At 41.8% G+C, this 17417-nt stretch overlaps 1 protein-coding gene across 1 annotated transcript in view; it reads left to right on the plus strand.

The window, feature by feature from the left end:
* The window catches only part of LOC109320516 (neural-cadherin-like), a 65904-nt gene that overhangs the window by 19333 nt on the left and 29154 nt on the right, over positions 1–17417 (plus strand). The window contains exons 10-19 of the mRNA XM_019550661.1: positions 113–285; positions 416–583; positions 2616–2865; positions 7098–7225; positions 8748–8934; positions 9084–9227; positions 10707–10990; positions 12397–14014; positions 15406–15499; positions 16722–16906. Coding sequence (XP_019406206.1) covers positions 113–285; positions 416–583; positions 2616–2865; positions 7098–7225; positions 8748–8934; positions 9084–9227; positions 10707–10990; positions 12397–14014; positions 15406–15499; positions 16722–16906 — 3231 coding nt within the window. The remainder of the gene's footprint in view (positions 1–112; positions 286–415; positions 584–2615; positions 2866–7097; positions 7226–8747; positions 8935–9083; positions 9228–10706; positions 10991–12396; positions 14015–15405; positions 15500–16721; positions 16907–17417) is intronic.

Genomic DNA, 17417 nt, shown 5'->3' on the forward strand with positions numbered 1-17417 from the left:
GAATGTGCTCCTTCACTTGTAGAATTGCTTTGTTGCAGATGTTTTCGTAACCCACAACATAGTAAATTAGCACAAGTCCTGCTCAAAATATTTATTTCTCATTCCTTCATAGATTTCCTCTGGGTGGACACACCAGTGGGTACAAGTTTCTTGCGTGCTGCAGCTCATGATAATGATCAAGGTGTGAACGCTGCTATCACATACTCAGTGTTACACCAACAGCCTGAATACTTCCAGATTAACCCCAGCACAGGCTGGGTATATGTGAACCATTTAATCTCCCAGGTAATGTTTATGTCTTCATCTGGAACCCAGAGTGACATTTTACATCTGGATGAAGTCACAGGGAGCCTGTTGATTTATGCAAATCAGTGTTTAGATTTCCTTACACTCTAATTACAGATTTTTATTGTAGACCTCTCAAATCATCCGGTACATTGTAGCAACAGATGGAGGCAACAGAAGCAGCACAGTGGAGCTGACTGTAACTATCATGGATTTACTCAGCCAGCCACCCCATTGGGAGCAAAGCAGATACTGGGTAACAATCCCAGAGAGCACCACTCGGGACACCAAGATAGTGGTATGCTATGAAACAACCTCTCATGACTACCTCTTCTCTCCCTCTCTCTACAAAAGAGAGATACACACTCACAGCCTTGTTACACATGAATTTCAGGTGGCTTCTAGAGCTCTTAACCCCTGAATTTTCCATACATTAACACCTGAAACTATTTTAAGCAAACTTTAGGAAACTTAAATCTTGGTGTGGTGTAACTTTGTCTCTGATCCATGTTACCCAGTTTGTGTCCCATTAACGTGTGACCAGTCTGCAGGGATGTAGTCCTCCAGCATGCCAAGATGCAGCACCCCCTCCCCCATCCTCCTGTTCTGTCTGGAAAAATTTTCCATCCCCTGAACTCTAGTGCCTGGGGGGCAGTTCTAGCATGAAGCCAACTCCTCTTCCCATCCCCAGGGGTACAACCCTATGCAAACAGCCTGCACACAACATGCCTCTAGCCAGGCCACGGGGTACAGACAAGTCCAGCAGTGGGGTCTAAGGAGGGTGGGGAGAGAACAAGGTAGGGAGCTGGATTGGGTCCCCATGAGCTGGGGCTTCCTTCCCAGAGCAGGGGCAGTAGCTCCCATTCCCACCTCCCAGCCACTCCGGGAAACATGACCAGCACCCCCTACACCCGAATCCCAAACTCCATTTCATTAAAACACAAGACCTTTAGTTTACTTCCTCTGTTTCTTTTTACATTCTTTTTTTTTAACCTTTTATTTTATCCTTCAGTGGCTAACTTCCTTCAGTTCATCACCCTTCCCCCACCCCCATTTCCTTTCCATCTCCCATTTCATTACCCACCCCCACCTCATTAACCATCTGCTACCTCCCAGCTTCATGTTCCCACCCCCTCCCCCAGCCCATCTCTTTCACACCCCCTTCTAGAGTGGGGATAGAAGCCTGTCTTGGCTCACCGGTGCTGTAGTGGCAACTTGGAGCTGTAGCTTGTAGTCAGGCAGGCCCCTGCTTGCCAGCCCTGTACTGGCAAGTCACAGCTGTGCAGGTGAGAGACAGTCCGAGAAGGTTTTTAGCCATAAGGTGCGACTGCCCCAAACTCAAGCTGGCACTAGCACCAGTCAGCAGTTGAGCAGTTCAAAGCGTATTTTGCAACAAGACCCTCATACTTTAGTCTTATCTCAAGTCTGTGGTTCTGTTAGAACTCACAAGCTGTTCACTTGTTTTTTTCTGGATGGAGAAATCTCCCAAGAAAACTGAAGAAATTGTAGAACAAATTGCTCGTTTATTCTTCTCTCTCTTTAAATCAGTACCCCACCATCTAGATTGTTCTTGGGGGAAGCATGCATTGAGTAAGATGTGAAATCAAGGCATGGACTGCATTAAAAACCTTAGAACATTTTCACTAAGAGTTAACATCTTAACTCTGTCTTGAGCAAATTTCATCTTGAGTGCATCCATTCTATCTACTTCAAAATTTCCAACTGTTGTTTTAAATCTTGTCTTTAACTCCTGTAGTAGTATCTTTGCTACACTTCAGCATTGGATGAATCATTTTATTTTTAGGTGTGTGACCTTTTGAAAGGAAAGGCACTATATAACGTATATGCATCACCTCTTTAGCAAACAAGTTTCTTTTTTGATGCACGCACAGTGTTTGCTTTTGGCTAAACAGTCTTTTCTGTAAATTGGTCATTTATTAATCTCGTTCCTCTCCATTTTTTATGCATGATAGCCAAGAATTTGGGAGCAGCTTGTTTTATCCAGATAGGCCACAAGCATAGCTGGTTCCTCTGGAGAATCTGTAATAGCCTTCCTTTCAGTTTTCTGAGGGAACTCCTTTAACAGAAGGTGATGGTATTTGTTGGAGTATTTACAGAGCAGAAAAACTTAATGTAGATTACAACTTGAAATTATAACACTGCCCCAAAAAGACACTGCAAAATTTTGCTGAACTCTCCATAACAAAAACAAATTCTTTCCCTGGTCTGTGCCTCTGAACATGCATGTACAGCCCCCTCCCTAAACTGGCGTCTTAAAACTCAGAATCATGCATTTCATAAACAAACACTGTGCCTCTTTTTTCCTTCAGACCATCAAAGCCACATCCCCTTTTGGTGATCCAAGGGTTACTTATAATCTGGAGGATGGTCAGGTTCCAGAGACTAACATGCCCATTCGTTTCTACCTGAAACCAGACCAAGGAAATGGAACTGCTTCTCTCCTAGTCTCTGAGCCCCTGGACTTTGAGACAACTACATTTTTCACCCTGAGAGTCAGGGCTCAAAATATAGCAATGATTCCTTTAGCCTCCTTCACCACTGTCTGTGTTAACATCACAGGTAGGTGTCACCAACATATTGTAACTGGAATAGGTGCTTCAGAATGACATCTGCGTAGTTTTAACATAACACCAGGAATTATGGAAAAAAGCATGGACCTAAAAATTGCTTTAAGATTTTTATACTATAAAAAGTGGGTTGTGTGCAGTTGAGAAATAGCCTTTCCATTTCAAGAAATTCCAAAATATAACCATAAAATGAGAAGTATGCTGGTGCAAAACTCGTAATGCTTTTTAGTGTGTTTACCTCTACAATAATAGACTCTACAATCTACTCTAAGAAGCACTACAATTCTGTGTATATATAATTTACTAAGGATTCTTTCTAATGCTAGAAGGAGCCTAGTTGTACCCCTGTTTCCATGACAGTTGAGTGCATTCTTGGTAATATTTTATATTTTAGAGAGATGGGAATGACTGGCAGGATTCTGACTTTGGGATTAGGATGCCGAAGTACATTCCTAGTAAATGTTAGCTGTACATTTAAAAAACATGACTTAAAAATTCCTTTCCTTGAAATCTCAAAAGTATAGTGTTTTATTTTTAATATGAATTTGTGCTTTAATGCAAATAAACACACAAGGTTTTTTATTTAATATTTTGGTCATAATAGTAGAGAAACAGAAAATGTAAAAACAGAACTCCTCAGTGAGACATTGATTTGCAGAAATTGTATGTAGTTGGTGGTGGTTTAAAACAGTTGTGCTCAACCTTTTTCCTCAGCGGCCAGGATGAGCAATGCCCTGTCTGTCCACGGGCTGGTTTGTGCTGGAGGTCCTGATGTGGCACAGGGGCCAGTGTAGAAGGCACCATTGGGCCACACACAGGGGGGGCGAGAGGCAGCCCAACTGCAACCTGGCCCTGCAGGGGAAAGGGGGCATAGCTTATCCCTGCCTGGGGTAGGAGCAAGGGGTGAGGGGAAGGGGAGGGCGAGGCCTGGCCCCAATCCAGCCCTGTTGGGGGAAGGGAGCATGGCCCAGCTCCATGGTGAGGGGCGGTGTGGAAGGGGACATAGCCTGCCCCCAAGCTGGGCCCGTGGGGAGAGAAGGGGACATGACCTAGTTCCAGCCCTGTGAAAAGCATGGCTGAGCTCCCCAGTGAAGTGGGGTGTGACTTGGCCCTGCATGGGAGCGGGCATGACTTGCCTCCAAACTGGCCTAGGGGGGAGGGGGGAAGGGGTATGGCCCCAATCCAGATGTGGGAGAGGGGAAGGCGTGTGGCCCAGCTGCCACTGGCTTGGCAGGGCTTGGGGTTTGGCAGTTCAGCTGGGGTAGAGGGTGACTGTATTAATGGCCACTGCTCTCCTGCCTCCAAATTTCTCACCACATGGGGAGCCCCATAGGATGGAGTTTAAGCTCCCCTGGTTTAAAATATGCTGCATTGTAAACTCACTTTTCTCTCAGTGATGTCGGTGGTGAGGCTTCCACCAACTTCACTATGAGTGAAGCCGGGTGACTGTGGCATTTTCTTGAAATTGATGCCACTACATATATTACCGTACTGAGAAACTAATGGCATAAGTAGAATTCAGTAACAGTCTAAGTCCTGATTCTGACCTTCTTTGTGGCATAAGCAATTATTTCTGATTTGAACTGACTTATGATCAAAATGTGAGTGAACTGGGTATCCTGTGAAAACCTTTTATTTCTGCATTTCCTGAGTGTTGAGGGATGGTCATGCAATAGTAACCATAATGTGAGTTTCTGTACATTGTGTCTCTGTTTTAATTTCTGCATATTCACATCTTATTTCTTAACCAATTTTGCTATTTCCTAATTGCATAGTGGAAGAGCATTTTTAGCTCTGAAACTTTTCTATAATATGCCACAACAGACACCTACTTATTTATATAGTGGTAGCTTCTAAAATCAAGGTAGGCCTCATTGTACATAATGAAGAAATGTTTTCTGTCCCCGAAGATTATGGTCTAACTACCAAAACTTATATTAATGAATAACATTATTACATAGTCATATTAATAGTATTGTAATAAAGATTAGTGAATTTTGCCCAGAAGCAAACTCATATTTCAATACTTTATCATCCATGTAAGATACACTTTGGATGGTGTAAATGCAGGTGAGATATAACTACCTGAGCACTCCTTGTGAAATTACAGCCATTTATTTATCCATATACAAAAAAAATCTTTAGGGCAGGTGTACTTTTATGCACCACTCTCACACAGCAAATGACTGGTGCTTTGGCTAAAACTGTAGAAGAAAACTCACTTTGAGTTAACACCTAGGAAATCATCTGCCATTATGGAAAGCTTTACAGAAAATTATGAATACATTACGTTTTGGAAGCTTGCAGCATCAACACACACAACTGGAAACAGGTCCTGATCATGCAAACATGAATGTGTTGAAACCAAATATCAATTTTAATAGTAAAGTTAAATGTGTTTTAAGTGTTTGCGGGGTTAGATACTACAATATTTGTCCTCTTCAATCATAGAAAGAGACTACAAATAAAGTTTCTTATTATTTTACTTGCTCTTGTTGCATATAATTCCAAAGATTACTTTAATAAAGTTTTCTCCTATGTGTAAATAGTTTATATTTTCTATTTGATCTGTTGTCATTGAACTTCACAATATGTTTCAGTAAGCTTCTCTGACATCTTATGGGGGAACTGGGAAAACATTTTAATTGAAAAAATATGGTTGTAAAACTGAATTGGCAGGGAGTTCAGGAGAAAAGTGGAGCACCTGAAACTATTTGTAACTTGTATTTTGAAAAAGATTGTATTTCAGGTTGACATTGTCCTGTTAACCTAAGAACATCATCTATTTTAGGTCCTAAAATACTGCGAGTCTCTCCAGTTACACCTACATTGGCAGGCATGCTGAGACACTGATCCTGTAAGATTAGGACTGGCCTATATGCTCACATCCATGAAAACACAGCATCAATTAAAAAACAATTACTTTTGGAGGAAGGCTGTGTATAGGTTAGCCCTTACTTGTATGTTTACCCCTAGTACCATGAATAGTCTTATGGACTTCAGTAGATAATAATCAAGAAGTATATAAATCTTTGTAGGACCGGGACTGAGAGACTGCCACCACTTGGTATCTAGTCCTGTGTGAAGCGACAAGTATTTGCTTCAGATTTGGATGATTCGGAGGGACAGTCATTTGATTCAGAGATTCGAATCACTGACCCGATTTGATTCAGCTGAATTGGATCTGAAGATTCAGTGCCGCTTCAGAGATTTGGCCATAGGCTAAACAGGCAACAGTCCTTACCATGCTGGACACAGCTGCTGCCACCTGGTAAATCTGTTTTGGTGGGGGGAGGGGGAAGGGAAGGGATGTGGGGGGTGCGGGTCAATGCCCCCACAGTGGGGGAGGGGCTGGGGCTGGGGCTGGGACAAGCTGCCCAACCAGGGCTGGGGAGGTGCAGGACTCGGGGAGGTGGGGGTTATAGGATGTGGGCATGGCAGTGTTGGGAGCAGGGGCTATGCCCTGCTGCTGCTTGCCCAGATTGGGGGTGCAGGGTGCACGATGCAGGCGCAGCTAACTCCGGGCAGAAGGGGGCAAGCAGCAGCAGGGCATAGCCCCCACTCTCAGTGCTGCCGAGCCCAAGTCCCACTCCCCCCACCCCGCCGGCTTCAGCTGGGCAGCTTGTCCCAGCCCCAATCCCTCCCTCACTGTGGGGGAGTTGATCTGCCCCACCATGCCCCTTTCCTCTCCCCTCTGTGCACCACAACAGACAACAGCTAGAGGTACTGTGTCCAGCATCCTTGAGGACCGCTGCCTGTTTAGACTATGAGCAAATCCCTGAATCCAGCCGAATCTTTTCTGAATTGATTCAGAGGCTTCTGATTCAATTCAGACTTTTTAATTGGTCTCCCAATTTGATTCCAATTCTGAGATTTGGCTGCCGAATTGGGACAAATGTTCTCCAAATCGAATCGGCTACCAAAGCTTCGCACATCTCTGCTGGTATCAGTGGGTTAATTGCTTATTAGCTTAAATACTCTGGTATCATATCTGAAATTGCATCATTAAGACTTCCAGAAACCTCACAATCACCAAATGCTTTTATTATCTGCTTTGAGAATGGGAAGGCTGAGATCAGGATTGCATCATAGCAGAAGCTACATGATATTTTTTCCCCCGATCAAGTGAAAAAAAATTTTTTTTAAACAAACTTAAAATTTTTATATTATTTTGAATGTATGGTAATACTGTTCAGACCATAATGAGAGAATCTTTCTCTGCAGATGTTAATGATAATGTTCCATTCTTCACATCTTCTACCTATGAGGTGTTTGTACCTGAAGGAGCAAATATTGGCACATCAGTTGCACAGGTTTTAGCTACTGACTTGGATTCTGGGCTGCATGGACAGGTTTGACTTTGTACTTTTTTGTTCTGATATTACAGAAAGGTTTTCCTGTTATACTGATCATAGAGCATGAGTAGCAGATAAGGCAGTAATGAACCGCAGGTATAACCTCACTTCCAGTTTTTACCTTATCAGAGGCTTCATCTGATTTGTATAAAAGAGGATGCATACTGCTTCCCTAGTTCAGAGAAAAGATGCAGCCTGCCTGATGCTTTAGTTCCTGAACCAAGCAATCAGTCTTCATCCAGTGACATGATGAAGCTGCCTTTTGTGCTCTTCAGCCAGCCCCCACCATTTTAATAGCAAGAATAACTGGGACACACTTTTATTCTCTTGGGGTGCCTATACATGTGCTTGGGGGTGAGGAGGACGGGGATGTTTTCATTAGAGCAGGTCCCAGAGAGGCACTTTGTAATTAAAACACCACAGCATCATGTGTATCAAGCCCCCACACATTTAAAAATGGCCACCGGATGCTTTAACTAAAGCTAATTCAATAAGCTTTAGTTAAAGTGCCACAGTGGCCATTTTTAAACCTGCAGGGGCTTATACACATGATGCTGTGGCAATTCTAGAGTGTTCCAGTTAAAGCATGGGGCAGACTTGAATAATTTGTTTGGCCAGCCCTGTCACATATCAACAAACAGCACTGAGTTGTTCCTCTTGTGCTGCCTATTTCCTTGTGCCTTCCACAAAAATCCTTATGCTAGCTCTTGGGAGACAAAGCATTGATTTGTAACCTGCTACCACCTTTGTAACTTTATAAATCTGTTGAAGTGGTCACTGTGAAATATAGCAGTACAGTCTGAGCTGTGATAGCAGGCTCCTTTGGTGGTCAGGAGACTGGCTGGAATTGCACAGTGGTCGCTTAATCCTGAAGGGCCTGAGACCACATGTTTTTAGTTTTTTCCAGCCTTATTTACTGCTACAGCTGTTACACAGATTCTCAGTGTAGCACAGGCAAGGGGCTGAGTGGCTTGATTGTTCAATTATACCTACTGGTGTTCAGAATAAAAAAGCATAAGCCTTAATGAGATGTGAACAGCAGAGCAATGCTGCACCAGCATGAGTTATCAAGGATTCTTAAACCAATTTAAGTAGTGCCTTCAATGTAGAAATCAACTGGATTCAGCAAATGGCTAGTATTATTTGCATGATTTAAATGGCTCTTACCCACACATGTCTTCAGTGACTTCTGTGCTGAACTAATGGGAAAATCGCTCTTTCTGCAGAAAAATTCAACTTTTTGTCAACATACTAAGACTTTTAGGCACAGTGGCTTTGTGTTTGCCATTGTTGTTGAAAATCTATTAATTGATACAATTTGTTTCATCAGATCATAGACATATGTGACCAGGCATGAACCTAGTTATTTTTTTTGCTTTTTTGAATATGAATCTCCTATTCTTATAATGACACACTTCTGCAAGTACTTGGAAAAACCAAATTGGGGAGAGGGGGACCTAGCTCTCATGTACTTGATGCATGGAAAATGTAACCTCACTTAAATATTTCTGAGTTTCAGGTTCATTATTTAATATCGAAAGATACTAGTGAAGATGACCAGTTCTTCACTATTGATTCTGAGACGGGAGTTATTTCCACCCAAGCAACTTTTGACAGAGAGAAGAGAGGATCTTACTTCATTGAAGTACAGTCTCAGGATTCTTCAGAGTCTGCAAGACCTGGTATTCACAGCCAGCCTAACACAGGTAAAAATCATGGTTTATGTACCAGGTAAGAGGTAGGAAAAACAAGTTACTCTAATTTTGCTATAATTAGATGTTTGTGATAGATTAACATATCTCACATCTAACTCTGTATATCTAGTCTGTCATCCCCGTTTATGTTTCTTTTGCAGATACTACATATGTAAGGATTTTTGTCAGTGATATAAATGACAATGCTCCAGCTTTCCCTTATTCAGTACATGAAATCAGTATAGATGAAGACAAGGATGTTGGATATGCTGTTGTGACAGCAACAGCAAGTGATGCAGATGAAGGTGTAGTAAACTCATCTTTTCAGTGCTTATAATAATACTGTATTAATTATGTAGTTATGCATTGTATAAGACCTTAATACAGGATTCTTTTGTGAATTCATAATTTTTTGTTTTAATGAAGTAATTCAGAAGCTTCCAAGGGGCTGCCAACAGTTGGGAGAGGAGAAGAGCTCTATTTTTTTCAAATATATCAAGAACTCTTAATAATCTACTCAAGTATCCACTACCTAGGCCACCCATGTGCTATAAATCCTTTTATTTTAGAACAAAATAAATTCATCACACTTCTGTTAATACCTATGACCATGTGCCATATGCCCCAGTTAGTTGTACACCCACAGTAGTATAGTACATATCACCCATATCCTTGTTATGGGATAAAACTTGCCCAAAACTGGTGCCAGTTTGAGAGCAGTTATGAAAAAGTTAACACTGGACAGTGTCCCTACCCTGCCCTGCTTCCTGGCAGATGGAGAGAAGCTGTCAGCCACCTCATAGTACAGTGTCTTTCAGGCTTCTGCACCTCCATGCAGTGAAGTGCTGGTGAAGGAAATCAGATTCATAGCTTAAACATCACATATTTTTCATGCTGATTGTTTTTTATTTTTGTAGGAAAAAGGCACATGTGGTATGTGACTAAATATGGTACAGTATTTGAAATGCCTGCAATCTCATCTTGCTGACTGAAAGTAAATATGGTATTTGAAATACCTGCAGTCTCATCTTGGTGACTGCAAGTAAATCTGGTATTTGGAATATAGTCCTTTCTTTTTCTCAGAGTCTGTCAATAGCTGGTCCTGTCATTTCAGTAATGTGGATAAAAAGAGGTAAACTTAAAACATTGAAAAAAATTTTTTCCTCCTACTGGTAGCATGAGTATGTGTATGTACATGTGCAACACACATACAAATAAAAATTATATCCATATTAAAACATGCTGTGTGAATTTTTTTTACCCTGCCTCAAATGGAAGTGAAATGAATTTTAGTACATCTTCGGGTGTGGGGGGGGCAGGATGTAGGATGGCGATGGTTTGTCTTGTTTCAAGTGAAAAGTAGCTTATCTTGTGAAGCACCTAAAATTTGTATCTTTTCCAAGCATTTTGCAACCATCAAAAGCAAATATAGGATTGTAAAAAAGAATCCTTTTTTTTAAAAATATTTTCCTTTAAACCTTACTGGGGGGTTTTGATATTTGAGCACTACCTAGCGGCAAAAATAAATGAAAGAACAGTCACAACAGACGTTTGAGTTCAGTGTAGAAAATATAGTAAACAAAATGGCTTCTAGCATTTAATAACACTTTACATTTTTCCGCAGCGAATGAACAGACTATTTGGTCTATGATTAAGCAATTTCTTTGTTTCATTTTGTTGATTTTAACATGCTTGAAAATTACTCACATTAACTATGCTCTAAGAGGTAGCATACACTATGGAATTGTATGTAGTAGTAATTACATATTTGCTATTTTGTCTAGGGGCAAATGCCAAAATAAGATACCAGATTACATCAGGGAACACAAAAGGAGCTTTTGATGTAGAACCTGAAGTGGGAACAATATTCATTGCTGAGCATCTTGACTATGAGCAGGAGCAACGCTATGAGCTCCGGCTTGTGGCTTCAGATGGCAAGTGGGAGAACCACACACTCATTGTCATCAATGTAATCAATAATAATGATGAAGCTCCAGTCTTCAGACAGAATGAGTACCATGGCAGTGTCAAGGAGGAACTTTCAGATCTGCCGGTAATGGTCCTCAAGGTAAATCAGTTTGCATGTAGAAAATCCTTTTTCCACCTCCTGAAGTCAGCCAAGCTAGAACTACCTACAGCCAGAGCTCAAACAACATCAGCTGCTTTCTTTAGAAATGCATTCATCTCAGTCAACTCTGAAGTGGCACCTTAGAAACTAACTGGTTCAGGAGGCATGAGGTTTCATAGGTGACAGCTTAATTGGTTAGATGCTATGTTTCATTCACTTACAAAGGCTCATGCCTCCCTGAACCACCTAGTCCTCAGGTGTCAACTTGCCCTGACTTCAGACTAACATGGCTAATTTAACTCACTACCTGAAATATTTGTGCCTGTTCAAAAGACAGTATACAACCCCTGACCTACTGGTCAGATGCTGCAGTCAGCAAGGTGGGGCTGCAGGTATTGTACTCCAAATTCTGAGATCCTGCATCTGTCTTTATACAGCTTCCACTCTTGCAAGATGAGAGACCAGCTAAATCAATTGCCTGGAGGATGAGAAGTTTCTTACTTGTATGGGAGCTGAGATTCTTAAAGGTGCATATGAACAATACATGTTTTGCAACCTGCTCCTCTGTCCCCTCTGCCTCCGTATCCTGTCCACTTGGACTTCTGTGTTTCGGAAGACCAAGACATTGTTAGTACATTCTGTCATCAGTCTGAGACGCACTAACTCTTAAGAGGGTTGTGCACCACATAGATACTATAGGATAAAATGTCTTTGGGACATGAGTTCTGTGCACCAAGAAAAGAATACACATGGAGCCATCTCAAAGAACTCCAGTTACTGTACAGGTCAATATCTTCTCATTTCTCTTCCCAGCTATGACAGAATTCCTTTCGTGACCCTGGGCCAAATCACTTTCACTTGCTATGTGCTTTGACTTCTCCCTCTGTAAAATGAAAAAGCACACCTACTTCACAGGTGTTGAGGTTTAATTCCTTAGTAAGTGTGAAGTTCTTTTCTATCCTAGAGTGCTGGGGGAGACTGGAAGTGCCAAAAATATGTATGTAGTAGTCTCAGGCCTGGGAGAAAAGGATCTAGGCACTTGCTAACTTTCTCCTGTCTCCTCGTGTATCCCATCTGGTACTGGTTTATTACATACACTTGCTCCATTGTTCTACTACTACTACTGCTACCTAACTTTTCTTGTAGATTTTTGTCCTCCTTCCCCAGTGCACTAATCTGTAGAAAATGTGCACTATCAGTTTACTTCTATAATCCACCCATAATTTTCGTGGAAAGGATCCCTGATCACAATGACTCAAACCAATAGATGTTTGCTTTAACAGTTAAATTGCACATTCATGTTCTTTATTAGGCCTGCGTAGTACCAGCTGCCCTCACTGAAGATGCAGTAAGTTTCTATTCTTTCCCTCTCACATACTTGCCATGCATGCTGTGGTTTGTTTTAGGTTTTGGCAACGGACCCTGATCAAGAAGCTGGCCAGAGTGCCCTCTGCTACACTCTGCATGGACAGGGGGCCAACAGCGAGTTCAGTATTAATGAGTACACAGGAGAGATCCATGCCAATAAGAAGCTAGACCGTGAGAAGCAATCCATATGGCACTTTCTTGTTCTTGCTACAGATGAAAATGGGGAGGGTCTGACTGGCTTTACAGATGTTTTCATAGAAGTGAGTGATGTGAATGACAACTCACCTCTTTTCCTTTGCATGTCAGATGGCTGTTTTGTGGGTCATGTTCCTGAAGGCTCCCCAGCAGACACTGCTGTAATGGACATGACTGCTATAGACCTGGATGACCCTAAAATGGGGTTGAATGCAGTGCTAACTTACAGAATTACTCAAAATGTCCAAAATGAAATAAACCTCAACTTGTTTTCAGTCAACCCAGATACTGGCACAATCTACACTGTGCTTGGATCTCTAGACCGGGAGAAGGAAGACAAATACCTTGTGGTAGTTGAAGCAAAAGACGGTGGTGGACTCACTGGGACAGGCACCGCCACCATTTTGGTATCTGATATCAATGACCATGCTCCAGTCTTTACACAAAGGTTGTACGTGGCTTTCGTCTCTGAGAATACAAGTGTCAACACAAAGATCACAGTGGTATCTGCTATGGACAGAGATGAGGGAGAAAATGCTGTGGTGAATTTCAGTATTCTTGATGGAGATGATGATAATAAATTTTCCATAGAGACTGATAAAATCAACAGGCGTGGGACTATTCGATTGAGGAAACAAATAGACTTTGAGAAGCCTTATGAGAAGGTGTTCAATTTGACTCTGAAAGTTGAAGACGTGAACTTCTTCAGCACTGCTTACTGTGTGGTGTACGTGGAGGATTCCAATGACCATGCACCTGCCTTTTATCCCCAGTTCTATGAAGTGGCTGCTCTGGTTGAGAATGTAGCTCTTGGTACCAGAGTTGTCCAAGTTTCTGCTGTTGATTTAGATTCTGGACTCAATGGAAGGTTCTCTTATCAGTTGTTAAACAGTTCTGACCCAAGTGGCCAATTCTCCATGAATTATGATGGTTGGGTTGTGGTTGAAGGGTTGCTGGATCGTGAGGCCATGCCACAGTACCACCTTGTAGTCACTGCCACTGATATGGGACAGCCTGCACTGACTGGCAGTGCCACTGTCTTCGTGGCTCTGCAGGATGTAAATGACAATGGGCCGGAGTTTGAGGCCCAATACAACCCAGTGATTTGGGAAAACACCGCTCCTCCACAAATTGTCCAAATGAATGAAACTTCCACCTTGTTATATGCTAAAGACAGAGACACTGCAACTAATGGACCACCTTTCTCCTTTCACCTACTCAATGATTTAGGCAACATAGATCTCTTTAACTTGCACGATTTCCACAATGGAAGTGCTTTGCTTACTGCATTGCGTACCTTTGACAGGGAAGAACAGAAAGTGTTTTACCTTCCAATCCTGATCACAGACAGTGGGACCCCACCTATGAGCTCAACCAACACACTAGCAATTAATATTGGAGACCAAAATGATCATCCTCATTCTGCTGGCCATGTGGAATTCCTCATTTACAGCTACAACGGTATTCAATTTTGAAGCTTGTTTCACAGTGTTTCGTTCAGATCAAGAGAAACTGGTGTGAGATGCAGATGTCCTCAGATCCTTCCTACCTTGCACCTGATGGTTCCATAGTATCCCAAATAACTAGTGTATTTGATCAGGGCAGATTTATAAAGTGTTCATAAATAGATAATGCCCTGTATTAGATAACTATGGGGGGGTTGTTTTTTGTTTTTTAATGGGGCCTTACAGTTTGGGTTGATTTGATGTAATATCGGTGGCTGCTGTTTGCCCATAATGCCTCTGTTGTCTTTAGCAATCACCAAGAAACTTTGTTCCTGCTCTGGAAAAGTAGAATATTGAAATATTAGTTTCAATTAATTTGGAAACCTTTTCAGAAACAAAACTGTTCTGTTTTGTCAGCTCTGAAATTTTGTCTTACACCTATTTAAAAAAAAAAGATCCATGATGTGCAGCAGAGTAAGGACAGTTTTTTTTCCCTTCGTGTTGTCTGTCTTATTTGGATTTTGCAGTAATTGCATACTGTCTTATACGCAAAACATATTTGTCAACTACTGTCACCCAGAGCCAGCCTTAGGGAAAATGGCATCCTCTGCGATCATGTATTTTGGTGCCCCTCCCACAAGTCAGCAGCACTGCTGCAGGCAGGCAGGGGTGCAGGATGCAGTCTGGCAAGGAGGCAGAACATCATGGTGTGCTAGGCAGGTGGTCAGGCAGGCACTGTATATGGCCCCTCTTGAGTCTCAGAGTGCACCCCACTCAAAGGATCTCTCAGAAAGAATTGGTGGAACCTGTGTATCCACCATTCTTACCTACAGGTCCAACTGAGTTTGAATACGTGCAACTTAATTATAGGATTTTGTGACCAGCACTGCATAGAGACCAAAACATTCTTATTAAAACAAATGTACCCTCTAGTAGGAGTGGAGCTCTTAGAGAGAATTTTAAAGTAATGCTATCTATATTTTTTTGTATCTTTATAAATTCTTATCATCTCTTGAAGGTAACATATGTAAGCCTAACTTCTTTCAATATCTCTGTGTCCCCACAGGGGTTTTCTGCCTTGGTCTGGTTTTCCAAAAAAACACTCTTTTGAAAAAGGCTTACTTTTACTTCAGAGTTCAATCATTATTCTGATTAACAGACCTTTTCCTGTCTTTCTGAAACCAGTTTTTTTTAGGTTGGCTGGAAACTAAGGCTAAATAATCAACACTAATTGTTCTGACATTGTCCTCTAACGATTTTTTTTAAAGTATTTGCTTGAGGAGACTTATCATATAATATTACTGCTTGTTTTCTGAGACAACCTCCTGTTGAGATGATAATCAAAAGTATCATATAGCAAACAGCCACATCAACATAGGATATTCAGAAATTATTTAATTATTTCAGGTAACCTACCCACAATAGTGCTGGGCCAGATCAGTGCACCAGATGAAGATGACTGGGATCACAGGACGTATCACTTTGAAGAAAAAACATCAAGGTATTTAAAAAGGCATATAAACTTGATGAAATGAGTTTTAAAATGTTTTTTAAAATGTAAGGTACTAAACTTCTGTTGTTTTTTAAAGAGCGAAAGTGTCACAGTATATTATTGCTTTCCATTCAGTGTATGTATAATGCTTATATGCAGTTCTCCAAATGCCTTCTCACACTGTGTGTTCCAGTTCAGTCTTTTCTGTTGCTTCCTGGTCCAGCATTTGCAGAGATGAAATGTTCTTCCCTTGAAGAGAAGAGCACTTTTCATAGTTTCAACAAACAGAAGTTGTGCTACATGTTGATGTATTCAGAGAAGTGGAAGATCTTTCATCTTTTCTAGAAGGATAGTGGCTGCAATGTCAAACTGTGGCTGGGAGGAGTAACTTGAATACTACCCAAAATACCTCTGTGGCTTAGGGAGCAGGTTGCTGAAAACAGAGATCAGGATTTTGATTGGCAGCTGTTGACAGCAGATCATACAGGTTTAAGACTAGGGCCTTGAGCTTATGTATGTACCTGATTAACAAGCCAGAATGCTAAATCCCTGATTAAAGTCCTATCCAGTGCTAATATCAGTAGACCACAGAAGAGAAATAATTCACAAATGGCTTTCTCATCTCTTCTTAACTGAAGAAATAATGTTTCAGTGCCACTGCTTGTTTTGTGAAGCTTTTTCTTCACTGGGAGGTTTTGTACTAGGCTTAAGGGGTTTGTACAAACATACAAGTGTATAGGTGACTTGGACCAGTGCTGTTTAACTGTTTGGATGGAGGTAAAATGGACCTTAGTATAAGGATTTGCACTGATTTGCAAGGAGGTGGTTGTAACTATCTAATTGTGTGCCACCCGGCAAAAAGCAGAGGGTCTGCTTCATCTCATGCCTCTAATGAGTCTTTTACAACCTTAAAGCAATGATGGATAAATGTATTGGAGTTCTATTCCATTCTGACTCGTCACTCCCCTTCTGTACCAGGAGTGAGTGGGTGGATCTGTTAGTGCAGTAGCTTTGGTATGGGAATTCACTCCAGAACAAAGTGGACCAAATAATCCTGCTCTAGATTTTTTTATTTAATATTTGTATAATTTTTGCATTTGTATAGCCCTGTTGCTCACGGTGGTCAGGCTAATGTAGACAGGTTTTGGAAGTCATAACCTTTGTTCAGAGCAAGCCTATAGGACATTATCTTTCTGTTTACCTTTTCCCCATCTCATAACTTCTACTGCAGGTACTTTATCCTTGATAATAACTCAGGGTTGCTGAGTATTGAAGAAGGTATCCCAGCAGGAACATACAATGTAAGAGTGAAAGTTACTGATGACGTCTGGCCAGATGTGGTCTCAACAGTACAGGTGGTTGTAAATGAGATCAAAGATGAGTGTTTCCATAATGCTGGTTCTATACGAATACAAGGTAAATAATGTAGTGTAATGTCTTTGGCATTTTCACTTGAAATCTGCCGTGTTTGTGTTGATACTGGGTGCTGACAGATGGGCAGCTCCCTGCTGTAACTTATGGCACTTCACAGAAAGTTCTATGAGTTATAGTGACCCCCTCCCCCACACCTGACCCAACAGGCATTAGCTGTTTGGGTGGGAGGGGGGAATCAAGCTCCACTTCGGAGCCGATCTAGGGCAGAGAGAGGCTCCCCTCCCCCAGCTCCAGTGCTGTCTGCAGGATGAGAGATGGGGCGCTCCAGTCCACTTGCCTGCCTCCCCCATCTTCAATGAAAGACTACATAGTTTCATAGTAGTTTGGGGTCAGAAGGGACCTGAACAGATCATCTAGTCTGACCCCCCCGCAACTGGTAGGAGCACACGCTGGGATCACACGACCCCAGACAAGTGTTCGTCCAACCTCTTTTTGAATTTACCCAAGGTAGGAGTGAGGACCACTTCCCTAGGAAGTTGGTTCCAGATCCTAG

Source organism: Crocodylus porosus, unplaced genomic scaffold (assembly GCF_001723895.1).
Source record: "Crocodylus porosus isolate Cpor-Errol unplaced genomic scaffold, CroPor_comp1, whole genome shotgun sequence".
NCBI classification, from domain to species: Eukaryota; Metazoa; Chordata; order Crocodylia; family Crocodylidae; genus Crocodylus; species Crocodylus porosus.